Genomic DNA, 14,813 nt, shown 5'->3' with positions numbered 1-14,813 from the left:
AGGAGGGCTCACAATCTAAGTTTGTACCTGAGGCAATGGAGGATTAAGTGACTTTCCCAAGATCACAAGGAGCAGCAGTGGGATTTGAACCGGCCACCTCTGGATTGCAAGACCGGTGCTCTAACCACTAGGCCACTCCTCCACACCCGCACATTTACTAAAAGACACTACCATACACTAATACAAATTTGTGTGTTGTTTACCACAGGTCCTTTTTACTACTAGTGCACATTAGTGGTGTTAGTACATGCTTACTTGGTAGCACATGTTAATAAATCTAGCCCTTAGATTGTAAATGCTCTGGGGATAGGGTAATACTTCCTTTAGCCGAGTGTAACTCACCTTGATCTACCAGTGAAAAGGTGCGAGTTTAAACCAAATAGAAGAGAGAACATCAGACAAGCAAAATAATCAGTGCATCATAGGATATTCTCTCTTTCTCTCTCTCAATCTCCAGCATATTAAGTTCACATTGCCCAGTATTCAGTGTTATTTAACCATCCAGGAACGACTCTTAGCCAGTTAAATAGTGGTTTGTACCTGAGGCAATGGAGGGTTAAGCGACTTATCCAAGATGATAAACTGTCACTGGGATTTAGATCCTTGCTTTCCTGGTTCTCAACCTGTTGCTCTAACCACTGGCCTACTCCTCCACATTTACATTTAAAAACACAGAAGCATAGAAAATGATGGCAAAGACCATAACGGCCTATCACGTCTGCCCATCCACACCAAATGCAAGCTTCACAATCCTTTCATCACCCTCAGAGATGCTATGTGCTTGTCCCAAACTTTCTTGAATTCAGATAAGGTCTTTGTCTCCGCCCTTCATGGGGAGAGTCTTTACAAGAATGATGGGTGGGTGGAACAAATGTTTCCATAAATTACTCTCGAGTCTATCCCCTTTCACCCAAGGCCAGTCTATTAGGAAAGACTAGGCAGTCGACTAGGGCAGCAGCTTCTAGAGGACAGCAAAGAGCAGCTGTAGTAAAAGCAAAGCAACAGTCCAGACAGCTGCAAGAACTCAGACAGACATCACAGGGAACATGGGAATGTCCAAATATACATTTAGTCAGATAAATGGCCTTTGAAATATATACAAAATTTGAAATGTACAATTGCTCTGGGAGGTGTGGCATTTTACACCACTATGTTTTAAGCATATAAGTGTGGAAAATAAATAAATTGAATTTATCAAAATCTCAGGCAGTGTCTGGAGCACACAGATGATGATTCTCACCTAGGGCACCTAATACCCTGGCACGGGTCCTGTTTTTACTCTCATCCTCTGCCCCCTCATTCCAGAGCTTCCTTTCAATTGAAAGAGACTCTCCTCCTGTGCATGTATGCCATGGAAGTATTTAAACGCCTCAATCACATCTCCCCTACCTTTCTTCCAAAGTATACATATTGAGACCTTAAGTCTGCCCCCATACACTTTATGATGAAAACCAGTGACCATTTTAGTAGCTGCCCTCTGGACCATCTCCATCAGGTTTGTCCTTTTGAAGATGCACCTACCAGATTGTGCACCAAGCTTAAGGGTATGTGATCAACAGCCTCTATGCAAAACCTTACTGATCTATCTTGGAGTTTGTATAATAGTTATGCTTTCCCTTTTATACAGAAATACAGAGAAATAGCACAAAACAGGAAAGAGAAACCTTTTTTTACTGGACTAAGTTATTTTTGACACGTTTTTGAAGGAAGAACTTTCCTCAGATCAGGGAGAAACAAAAGCTGACAGCACGTTCCCTTCCTATATTAGCAGATGGACTTTGGATTTGCCTTAGCTTTTGAGATTCACTTCAACCAGCTCCACACAAATATCTGCCTGCACTGGTGCTCTTTAAGCAGACTTCTTTATACAAAGGACCCAAAAATGTAAAGCCTGAAAACGGGAATGGCTTTTTGTACTTTATACTTTTCTGCTTCACCTCTTCCCTGCCAACTTTCAAGAATCTGTAAAATCCAAAACTTCCCAAAAATGTCAGCACTAGGGCCAAGTTCCTGCTAAGGCTTGCAAGACGATCATGTGAAGTGAGCACCAACTATTTAAAGAGTAGGCGCCAGTAAGCAAACACTTGCACGGCCAATAGCAGTAAGGAAAAAATATGATTAAAACCCAACTGCCCTATATAACTTGACAGTGCAAGAATGAAAGCTAGCTACAAATACAGTACATATATAAAACACATTACCTGCTATGTATTTCATGCAAGGTAATATGAAAATAAGACAGAGCAAAATAATAAATTAAAAAATTCTAGACATCCTTTTTCAGGAAGCCCTTTCAGAACAAGCTAAATTTAACCCGATGGTAGAAGCAGAGTTTTTAAGGTAGTAGAAAACATTTGACGGTTTCTCTCTCAGTCTCAGCTGCCAGAAACCTTGGCAGACCAAGAATGTAAACAGTCACGAAACATCATAAGAAACCTATATAAAGCATCCCCTTCCTCTTGTTATGATCCAATCCTGCAAGGCAGCAGAAGCCCATGCTCTCCAACGGCAAAACTTTCATGCAAAACGCCCAGCTGCACAACTTTTCACAGGACTGGGTGGAAAAGCTGCTTGCTACCTATAAAATATATCTTTAAAACCCCAGGTCACTGCCTGAATTTGTTTCAGCTCTGCTCCCATCATGTAGACTCCAACGCTGAAAAGAACCCTTCCCATCCCTTAATACCTCTCAGCTGAGCAATCTGGTGTGCCATGTCCTCACTCTGTCCATGTTAACAGAAGGCTGGAAAGGAAAGGGAAAGGAAAGGGAGGCAGCTCTCACACCACACACGCACATACACACATGCAGTCCTCTGCTGCTGGACAATAAGCTTTTCTTTTGCTTTACACCTACAACAAAATTAGTAAAGTACTGTATTGTTTTATTCCCCCGCCCCCCCTTCACAATAACTTCGCTCATCCAAAACTACAGAGTAAATGTCAAGCCAGACAGCTTCCCTTTAAATACTTACAAGAAAAAGCAGGCACACTAAAATAACGTATTCCACATGCACCTGACATTTGACTCCCCCAAATTTGTGTTTATATACATTATATTCCTTATAGCTATGATCACGCTCTGTTGTACATAAGTACATAAGTAATGCCACACTGGGAACAAAGACCAAGGGTCCATCAAGCCCAGCATCCTGTCCACAACAGCGGCCAATCCAGGCCAAGGGCACCTAGCAAGATTCCCAAACGTACAAACATTCTATACATGTTATTCCTGGAATTGTGGATTTTTCCCAAGTCCATTTAGTAGTGGTTTATGGACTTGTCCTTTAGGAAACCATCTAACCCCTTTTTAAACTCTGCCAAGCTAACCGACCTTCAACACGTTCTCCGGCAACGAATTCCAGAGTTTAATTACGCGTTGGGTGAAGATGTAATGGTATCAGTTTATTACTGAAATATGTAGCATGTTTGCTGGATTATATATACACCAATATATTTGTGTATCTTTTGAAGATATATGTTTGTGCAGCTTTTGGAGAATAGTTTCATTTCAAGCCTCTCTCTCTCCATTCCTTTTTAACTACACACACTTAACAAACACAAAAGAGCTTCCTCTGCCCTCCCACCTAACAAAAGATGGACTAAGGTGGGCACCTGAATAAAACAAAGGACTCAGAGGAAGCATAAACAGGACATTTGCTTGTCAAAGGTATACCTGCCCCTCCCATCAGCTTCCAGACATGTGCAGAAAGGAAGGACTTGTAATGTGTATCTGCCCCAGAGACTGAACAGGACATCAAAAGACATTTGCCAGCAAAATCCAGACTGTAAGTCTCGTGATGTCATACCAGGACTCAGGGGTCGTGTGCAGACATGAGACTACATTAACCATAATGCCTTGCAAAATATCCAAGACATGCACACACCATGCTTCTCTGCTAACATTATAAAAGGCCTGGAAACAGCCCAGCTCGCTCTCTTGGGACCTGCCGCTCTTGGGACCTGCCGCTCTTGGGACCTGCCTCCTCTGGAAACCTGCCTCTCTTGGAACCTGCTGCTCTCTTGGGGTCCGCTGATGCCTTGCTCCTAAAACATGTGCTTACCTAATGCTGTTCATACTGTGTAACAAGGACTTGTAAGTAACATAACTTTTGATCTACCTGCTACTTTGTTCTATTTTACGCACAGATTACCTGTAAAGATTCCTCTTAAAACCTACCTCTCGTGTGCAATTGTATATTAAATCAATCTTTTTGAAGCTAAAAATATGGTCTCTTTGCGTTCTGAATATATATATACTTAATATATTTAATTTATTGCAATTATCACCTTTGGTGATTGGTGGAGAAATTAATATCCTAAAACTTATAAATACAGCGCTTGCTCTTAAATTATAAACAGTAGCGAGTTGCTCTCGAGCTATTTTCCCCAAAATAAATCATTTCTTCCAACATATTAATTGCTGGAGAAGTGGGTAGAATTTCTTGTAACATATTAATTTGTGGAGAACGCGGGCAGGTATTCTGTGCAAATAGAATGAGATAGCACTGTTCTTAAATTATATTTTTGTATGTTGCTGCTTTATAGAGAACTGAGTATCAGGTTTCATTAATTAAATTTCCGATTCATAAATTGATAAGGTTTTCAGGTATTCAGAATGCTGTGCTGGATGGATGTTTGGTCTTATTTAGGTACTTATGCACTCATGTACTTTATGTATCTCATAATCAAATCTTTAGGCATGCTCTGGCATAAAATAAAAACCAATTTTGCAGTTTCTTTTGAGAAGGACATAGATAACCCCACTTTGCCTAAGCAATGCGTAGAATCCTCGGGCCCCAATCCATGGACCCCTAGCTTAGTGCAGGACATTAGTAGCATCTCTGATATGGAAAACAAATTCGAAAAATATTGTAATTTATATTCAATTAAGGAAGGGAGCAAGAGAATTTCTGCATGCACTTGGTTAATGTGGGCCATGTGTGAGAAAGCCTTAAGGGAACATGCAGAATTGAATGAGAAATTACTAGCCAAAGAGAGAGAATGTATGCAGATAGAGAATGAAAAGGAGTTCTTAATCACAATGACTAGTTGCTTAAGTTATCAAGTAGATTCTCTTAAACAGCAAGTCCAACAGCAGGTAGCCCAAGAAAATCAGATGCAGACCCAAATTTCAGCCTTAGAAATACAAGCCAGCCAGGTCCCAGACTTGAAGCATTTAGTCAGAGAGTTATCACTGCAGACTCCCACTCTAGGTGAAGAGCATGCACATTGTCACAGGGAGATACAGTGGGGGAAATAAGTATTTGATCCCTTGCTGATTTTGTAAGTTTGCCCACTGACAAAGACATGAGCAGCCCATAATTGAAGGGTAGGTTATTGGTAACAGTGAGAGATAGCACATCACAAATTAAATCCGGAAAATCACATTGTGGAAAGTATATGAAGTTATTTGCATTCTGCAGAGGGAAATAAGTATTTAATCCCTCTGGCAAACAAGACCTAATACTTGGTGGCAAAACCCTTGTTGGCAAGCACAGCGGTCAGACGTCTTCTGTAGTTGATGATGAGGTTTGCACACATGTCAGGAGGAATTTTGGTCCACTCCTCTTTGCAGATCATCTCTAAATCATTAAGAGTTCTGGGCTGTCGCTTGGCAACTCGCAGCTTCAGCTCCCTCCATAAGTTTTCAATGGGATTAAGGTCTGGTGACTGGCTAGGCCACTCCATGACCCTAATGTGCTTCTTCCTGAGCCACTCCTTTGCTGCCTTGGCTGTATGTTTTGGGTCATTGTCGTGCTGGAAGACCCAGCCACGACCCATTTTTAAGGCCCTGGCGGAGGGAAGGAGGTTGTCACTCAGAATTGTACGGTACATGGCCCCATCCATTCTCCCATTGATGCGGTGAAGTAGTCCTGTGCCCTTAGCAGAGAAACACCCCCAAAACATAACATTTCCACCTCCATGCTTGACAGTGGGGACGGTGTTCTTTGGGTCATAGGCAGCATTTCTCTTCCTCCAAACACGGCGAGTTGAGTTCATGCCAAAGAGCTCAATTTTTGTCTCATCTGACCACAGCACCTTCTCCCAATCACTCTCGGCATCATCCAGGTGTTCACTGGCAAACTTCAGACGGGCCGTCACATGTGCCTTCCGGAGCAGGGGGACCTTGCGGGCACTGCAGGATTGCAATCCGTTATGTCGTAATGTGTTACCAATGGTTTTCGTGGTGACAGTGGTCCCAGCTGCCTTGAGATCATTGACAAGTTCCCCCCTTGTAGTTGTAGGCTGATTTCTAACCTTCCTCATGATCAAGGATACCCCACGAGGTGAGATTTTGCGTGGAGCCCCAGATCTTTGTCGATTGACAGTCATTTTGTACTTCTTCCATTTTCTTACTATGGCACCAACAGTTGTCTCCTTCTCGCCCAGCGTCTTACTGATGGTTTTGTAGCCCATTCCAGCCTTGTGCAGGTGTATGATCTTGTCCCTGACATCCTTAGACAGCTCCTTGCTCTTGGCCATTTTGTAGAGGTTAGAGTCTGACTGATTCACTGAGTCTGTGGACAGGTGTCTTTCATACAGGTGACCATTGCCGACAGCTGTCTGTCATGCAGGTAACGAGTTGATTTGGAGCATCTACCTGGTCTGTAGGGGCCAGATCTCTTACTGGTTGGTGGGGGATCAAATACTTATTTCCCTCTGCAGAATGCAAATAAATTCATATACTTTCCACAATGTGATTTTCCGGATTTAATTTGTGATGTGCTATCTCTCACTGTTACCAATAACCTACCCTTCAATTATGGGCTGCTCATGTCTTTGTCAGTGGGCAAACTTACAAAATCAGCAAGGGATCAAATACTTATTTCCCCCACTGTACAAACCTTAAAACAAAAGCTACAGGATTCTCGCTTGCGGGTTTCAGCCATTACGGGTCTCCCATGTGCTCCTCCAGACCCAAATACAGCTACAGCCATGCCTGTTTCAGCTATGGTAACAGTATCACAGTCCACACCCGTAGCAGGAGGTTCAACTAGAACCATTAGTTCTCAGACCCCCTCACAGCATCCAAAACCTCAGCACATATATGCACAACCTGTTCTGCAGTCTAATTTAAATGCTCATGATTCAGCTCCTCAGCACACTGAGCTGCATTCTGATCTAAGCTCCCATAGAAGGGAACCTCTAATAAAGAAATCAGCTCCTCAGTATGTAGCTACTGAAAACCGCCAGCAAGCATGTGACATTTTAAACTCTCATGTAGCCTTGCAGATATTGCAGATAGCTAACAATAACAAGAGAAATTTGCCACCAGATAAACAGAAACTTATAACTGCAAGTCCTGCTGGACCAGAAACTGACATTCTGTCAGCCCTTCCTGCAGATTAATTCCTAGAAACATGAGGAGACGCATCCAGCCTGGACTGGACTTCTCCACAGCATGACCCACTCTGCAGATGGCAGGGAAATCCAGGTGCTAATTTTTAGAATAGGTTGGACAGGAATATAGAAAACGTTTTTTGCAATGGCCCTTTGTAACACTGATAAGAATTTAAAAATGTAGCTTCTATTGTTCTTTTGAACATTTAAGATTTAGTAATGTCTCTTTGCAATAAGTCAGATTTAAAATGTCTCTCTGTGATAGCTTCTGTTGTAATTTGTTTTTGATAATATTGTTGAAGGATTTAGAAATGTCTTTTTTCTGATGAGTGACTCCCACTGGAGTTGAAACTAAAATACTGGGTAAGAAGTTTTAAAAATGCCTCCTTATAATGAGTAACTCCCGCTGGAGCTGAAACTTAATATTGTGCTTTAATGTGAATTAACAAGATATGCTTACCTTTATAGAAAAGAAACTAAAGCCTAAGCTATATTCAGCTTGTATGCCGTGATCTAAGACCCTGAGAAGGAACTGTGAACCAAGAGAGGGAACCCCTACCAGAACCGGAGAGCCATGTGACCTGCTAAATTAATGTATAATGTGTTTTTCTGTCTTTTTCAGAGTTCGAGTTCTACGTACGAGATTAATATTTTTATGGTGCTAGTAATTAATATATATATGGCTATCTCAGATACCTGTTCTACATTTTAAAATAGATCTATGCCTCTTCTACATTTTTAAATGAATAGATCTATGCTGTTCTACTTATGAGATAGTAAATGAAACTGCTGTGGTAATCCAAGATGGATGCCACAGATGATGCTTTTGGTGCTTTAATAATTTTGCTAATTGTTGCTTAGTTCTAAATAAATGAAACTGCGGTGGTAATCCAAATGGATGCCGCAGGTGCTGCTTTTTGGTGCTTTATTAATTTTAAATAGATCTGATTCTGTTCTACTTACAAGATTAACATTTTTATGGTGCTAGGATATTTTAAAAATAAACAGATCTATGTTGTTCTACTTATGAGATAGTAAATGAAACTGCTGTGGTAATCCAAGATGGATGCCACAGATGATGCTTTTGTGCTTTATTAATTTTGCTAATTGTTGCTTAGTTCTAAATGAATGAAAATGCTTTGGCAAATCCAAGATGGATGCCGCGTACGTTGCTTTTGTGTTCTTGTGCTTTATTTGCAGGTTAAGCTCAATCCTGGATCTGGAATGGACGATCGGAGACCTAAAGGCCTAATAGAGTTCTTTGTTTGTTTGTCATGTGGTCTCCATGTTACATGTTTGTTTTATGTTATGGGGTACCATGAAAATAGACACAGACATTCATAGACCCTCCCTACTAACAGTCCCTCCATTAGTTCACATTGTCTAAGAAAGAAAAAAAAAAAGAGACCATTTTCACTGGCAGGCGAGCTATAGGAAAGAAAACCATGTTTACTATTATTGAAGCTATGGCTACAGACATATATTAAGTTCTACCAATTGCTATCTAAGGTTATATATTCACATGTGTATATTTGAATTATGAGCAAAGGTTTCTCTTTACATGATCTATCAGGTACAATCAGTACAGGGAATGTTTCTAACCTTTTTAGTTTATTCTACATTACAGCCAGAACGCACACAATGTCTCTCCCTGGAATGAAATATTGGCTGTGTGCAAAGCAAAATTAACATAAATTCTTTACAACATTAAACACATGAGTATTGTCTATTAAAGTGCTACATTAAACACTGCTAAAGCAGATAAATATGGCAACCTTTTACCACACTCATTACCCATAAAAGGTTTCTCTCTGAAAAATAAAAAGTTTCTCTCTGAAAGGTAGTTCATGGCACTATACCATGACTCTGTTTTTTTTTTAATTTGGTCAATGATTAAGTAAATATTATTGCATAGGATTGATAGGAATAATTGTTTTGTGTGTAATAGTAACCTAGGAAATTATTATGATTGCATACATATGTCTTTCTTGTTTCTAATGAAACAGTAGTATAATAGCTCCACATTTACACTCTTGCTTATCACTGCTGTGAATACCTCAGTTAGCCTCTGAGATAGAGAATATAGGGAAACATTCACAGTGTTAGGAAACATTCATAGAATATTTTTCCTTGGAATGTCAAACGCTGAAAATATGACTGAATAGATTGTTCCACCCCATTGCGGTGGTAAATTGGTCAATTGTGCACTCTCATGCTATTGATCTGGCTAGCATACTGGGTAAGATATCATGTAGCATAAACTTGGGAGCAGCCTATGCCCCTGAGCAGGTGACACAAAAAGAGGTGGTCTCTGGAAATAGAGCAAAATGACGCTTGTGTGGCTGAAGTCATATAAAGTGTACTTGCAATCCTATTTTAAACCAGAGCAAAGCCATACTCTGCCACCTGACTGAACGGAAGCCTAATGAAACTGACCACAGAAAACTTAACCCTAGCAGCCTAAATGTAAGTCATGAGTAAACAAAAGTAATAATGATGAGTCTTTTTGCTTATAACAGTCATATTCCAGCTAAGGACATATTCCAAGATTCATAGTGATGTGACATAGTAGATGACGGCAGGAAAATACCTGCACGGCCCAGTCTGTTCAATGTCCATTATTAAAAGATTCACCTCTTCCAGAACACATCCCCATGTAAACAGTTCAGTACCTTTGCTATTATGCTACTGTACTAGATTAGAGTTGTTTTTTTTTAATTTTAGCTTTTATAGTTCATTTTATGGCTCCTCATTCCAATATATTAAAAATTTATTTTCACTCGGAGCCAAGAGAGGGAATGTAATGGTATCAGTTTATTACTGAAATATGTAGCATGTTTGCTGGATTATATATACACCAATATATTTGTGTATCTTTTGAAGATATATGTTTGTGCAGCTTTTGGAGAATAGTTTCATTTCAAGCCTCTCTCTCTCCATTCCTTTTTAACTACACACACTTAACAAACACAAAAGAGCTTCCTCTGCCCTCCCACCTAACAAAAGATGGACTAAGGTGGGCACCTGAATAAAACAAAGGACTCAGAGGAAGCATAAACAGGACATTTGCTTGTCAAAGGTATACCTGCCCCTCCCATCAGCTTCCAGACATGTGCAGAAAGGAAGGACTTGTAATGTGTATCTGCCCCAGAGACTGAACAGGACATCAAAAGACATTTGCCAGCAAAATCCAGACTGTAAGTCTCGTGATGTCATACCAGGACTCAGGGGTCGTGTGCAGACATGAGACTACATTAACCATAATGCCTTGCAAAATATCCAAGACATGCACACACCATGCTTCTCTGCTAACATTATAAAAGGCCTGGAAACAGCCCAGCTCGCTCTCTTGGGACCTGCCGCTCTTGGGACCTGCCGCTCTTGGGACCTGCCTCCTCTGGAAACCTGCCTCTCTTGGAACCTGCTGCTCTCTTGGGGTCCGCTGATGCCTTGCTCCTAAAACATGTGCTTACCTAATGCTGTTCATACTGTGTAACAAGGACTTGTAAGTAACATAACTTTTGATCTACCTGCTACTTTGTTCTATTTTACGCACAGATTACCTGTAAAGATTCCTCTTAAAACCTACCTCTCGTGTGCAATTGTATATTAAATCAATCTTTTTGAAGCTAAAAATATGGTCTCTTTGCGTTCTGAATATATATATACTTAATATATTTAATTTATTGCAATTATCACCTTTGGTGATTGGTGGAGAAATTAATATCCTAAAACTTATAAATACAGCGCTTGCTCTTAAATTATAAACAGTAGCGAGTTGCTCTCGAGCTATTTTCCCCAAAATAAATCATTTCTTCCAACATATTAATTGCTGGAGAAGTGGGTAGAATTTCTTGTAACAAAGAAATATTTTCTCCGATTTGTTTTAAATTTACTACACTGTAGTTTCAACGCATGCCCCCTAGTCCTAGTATTTTTGGAAAGCGTGAACAGACGCTTCACATCCACCTGTTCCACTCCACTCATTATTTTATATACCTCTATCATGTCTCCCCCTCAGTGTCTCTTCTCCAAGCTGAAAAGCCCTAGCCTCCTTAGTCTTTCTTCATAGGGAAGTCGTCCCATCCCCGCTATCATTTTAGTCGCCCTTCGCTGCACCTTTTCCAATTCCACTATATCTTTCTTGAGACGTGGCGACCAGAATTGAACACAATACTCAAGGTGCGGTCGCACCATGGAACGATACAACAGCATTATAACATCCTCACAACTGTTTTCCATACCTTTCCTAATAATACCCAACATTCTATTCGCTTTCCAAGCCGCAGCAGCACACTGAGCAGAAGGTTTCAGTGTATTATCGACGATGACACCCAGATCCCTTTCTTGGTCCGTAACTCCTAACGTGGAACCTTGCATGACGTAGCTATAATTCGGGTTCTTTTTTTCCCCACATGCATCACCTTGCACTTGCTCACATTAAACGTCATCTGCCATCTAGCCGCCCAGTCTCCCAGTCTCATAAGGTCCTTCTGTAATTTTTCACAATCCTGTCACGAGTTAACGACTTTGAATAACTTTGTGTTCATTTGAAATGGCTTTTATGGTTGTGCATGTGAATACAAATCTACAGTGGCCTGAACCTCGACCGCCTTTGTTCCCTTTCAAAAAGGGACTTCAAAAAGAGAGAAGCAAAAGAAGGCGAACTGCAACATGTAACCTTCTGTAAAGAATATCCAGAACCCACTAGTCTGATGTGATCTTTGCCCACTCCTCCCGAAACCCCTGAAGACATCCTCCCGTTGCAGGAAGAGAAGAGTGGACCAGCCTTGCATCACTGCAAAGCTCTGGAGGCACTGGGTGATCTAGCTGACTGACAGGAACACTTCCTGTCTGCACAAAAGGAGGACTGGCGTGCCTAAAAGGAGGACTTCTGACAATATTGTGAACGACTAGGCAGGTAAAGTCTGCTGTCTCAAAATTGAGACTGAGCACCCCTTGAAGACAGACGACCAGAGGCTTGAGCACCCCCTGAAGACAGATGACCAGAGGCTTTCAGCTTCCTCTGGTAACCGCTGTGGTAGAATTTCCCCCAGTTCTTTCAGTTCACCAACTGGGCCAGGAGCAAACCACTCAACTAGAGGCTGAAAAGTGTATACTTCTACCTGCCGGCGATAGAAAATACTGAGAAGGTGGACTGTATGCCAGATGAGGCCCATGAAAAATTAAATGCCCTTCTCCAGGCAAAAGAATTGCAACAGGCTATCAAAAAGCTGAAGCTGTACTCTGCACCTGGAGCAGATGGCTTTTTAGGAGAATATTACAAGTTATTTCAACACCTAGTGGGCCCTTTATAATCCTATAAAGGATTATAAAGGATTGGTGGTGCAATCTGGAACATATCTGCTCCATGGCAATGTGGCTCTCATCACCTTGCTTCCTAACCTGGCAAGCCCCGAGAAAAGGCAGATTCTTATCGCCCCATTTCGTTTCTGAATGTTGATGTCAAGCTTTTGGCACAGGTACTGACTACTCCGCTGGCAGAATGTCTGCCCACATTGATTAGTTCAGATCAAATGGGTTTTATTAAGTTACGTCAATCTGTGCTCAATGTGTGGAAGGTTCTACTAGCTATGTCACACTGCCAGGCATACAATATACCCGCCACACTCATTATTTTAATTTGTTACATTTATATCCCACATTTTCCCACCTATTTGTAGGCTCAATGCGGTATTGGCAGCACCTCTTTCAGGTTTTGGGCCATGTGGGGATTGGAAGCTGGTTTTTACAGGCAATTAGGACCTTATATAACTCACCCCAGGTGCAGCTCTTAGTAAACGGAGATCATTCCCCTATTATTCTCATTGAGCAGGGCCCTTGCCAGGGCTGCCCCCTCTCCTCACTTTTGTTTTGTCCCTTGAACCACTGCTTAAGAGTAATTAACACCACTGACACAATTCAGGGCCTAACTTTGGGCAGGCCATAGTATTACAGCTTTAGCCTACACAGATGATATTATGGTATTATTGACACCCTCAGGAGACCCTGTCATCTTTATTATCCTTACTCCACCATTTTGGCAGCTTTTCTGGTTTTTCGCTAAATTACACTAAGTCCAAAGCATTGCCTCTGTCTCCAGATGTGTGGCAGAAATGGGTGGGACCTTTTCCTATTACCTGGGAGGACTCAGTTCTGCGGTACTTAGGAATCTTAATTCCCAGAGATCTGACTGAGTTATATACTGTTAATGTAACACCCCTAATGGAAGACACAAGGCTAAAACTGCATCACTGGAAAGCTTACCCATTGTCACTATGGGGTCGTATTCACTTACTGGTACTGGCTCCTCGGTGGCTCTTTTTCAAATGTTGCCCCTCTATTTGAAAAGTTGAGAAGAAAAACAGCTGTCCTTCTTTCTACAAAACTATCTGTGGTTGGGCAAAAAACCTTGCATGTCGCTGGCCTTGATTCAGACTCCTACGGCACATGGGGGCATGGCCTTGGTAAATATCTGATACCTGGAGGAGGCTAGCGGCATACAGCATATTAATGACTGGTAAAGGGACACGGACCATTTTTCTTTTACCTGTTTGGAAACCCGATTGCTTCCAGGCGTGCATTTCAGTCAAGGTCTTCATACTGTGGAGAATTTACCCTTTGCTCAAATCAGCATGAGAAACATGGTGGTGAGTTTGCCACCAGCATCACGTCTCTGCTAAAGTGACGCCCTACTTATCGTTATGCGATAAGCCAACTTTTTCCCCCAGGACAAGGGGTGTACTTACTACATGGGTTAGCCATGGTATTATATAATCTTGCTCAGGTAGTGGATGAAGAGGAGAAGCGGAAATATTGGATATTGCTTTGATACTTTACAAGTAGATTTTCAGCTTCCATCTACTCATGTGCTTGTGAACTGGTAATTGCGACACTACATCCTATCACTACATTGAACTGATCTTACACAGGATGTCCAGAAAACATTATCTGAAGCATACACCTTGCTCTCACAGCAAAGTGTACCTCTAACTTTTCACCATCGCTACTTGAAAGACACTACTCCTGATTTGGATTACAACACTTTGGCACAGAGATAGTCCCAAGAGCTCCAATGTGCGCTCACCATAGAACAATTTAAAAATTTTGTTTTCAGGATCCATAAAATGAAGGAGACAATGCAACTGCGACAATTGCTTTACAAGTTCGTATTGAGACTGCATATTTCTCCTCATCATTCATACCGTGCACATACCATGCACCATATGATGTGTGCCCTAAATGAGGAAAAGCTTCAGCAAACTTGGGTTATACGTTTTTGTACTGTACCCAAGTGTTCCAATTTTAGAGATTGATACTGCTTGTAGTTACAACTTATTGGGACTGCTCCATCTCTTGTAATCCCTCTCCTGCTTTTTGGATAATATCTGTATGAGAACCCTGTTTCACCTGGATTTAAGCAGTTTCTTCACAAAGCTATTATGTTTGGGATGAAGGCGAATTTGCATGTT

General features: G+C 41.3%; 1 protein-coding gene across 7 annotated transcripts in view; it reads right to left on the bottom strand.

Annotated features, from left to right (window-relative positions):
* Positions 1 to 14,813, bottom strand: part of LOC115465822 (utrophin-like) — a 1,296,369-nt gene that overhangs the window by 1,107,657 nt on the left and 173,899 nt on the right. Inside the window, exon 1 of one of the 7 annotated variants that reach the window (XM_030196574.1) lies at positions 2,687 to 2,742. The exons of the other annotated variants lie outside the window; for them this stretch is intronic. Within the exon in view, the coding sequence (XP_030052434.1) occupies positions 2,687 to 2,714 (28 nt within the window). The 5' untranslated portion in view covers positions 2,715 to 2,742. Of the gene's footprint in view, positions 1 to 2,686; positions 2,743 to 14,813 lie in introns of those variants that run through there. 7 annotated transcript variants of the gene reach the window in all.

The sequence above is a fragment of the Microcaecilia unicolor genome, chromosome 3, assembly GCF_901765095.1.
Source record: "Microcaecilia unicolor chromosome 3, aMicUni1.1, whole genome shotgun sequence".
NCBI lineage: Eukaryota > Metazoa > Chordata > Amphibia > Gymnophiona > Siphonopidae > Microcaecilia > Microcaecilia unicolor.
The sequence above is the reverse complement of the archived record's forward strand: the minus strand, read 5'-3'. Positions and strand labels throughout refer to the sequence as shown.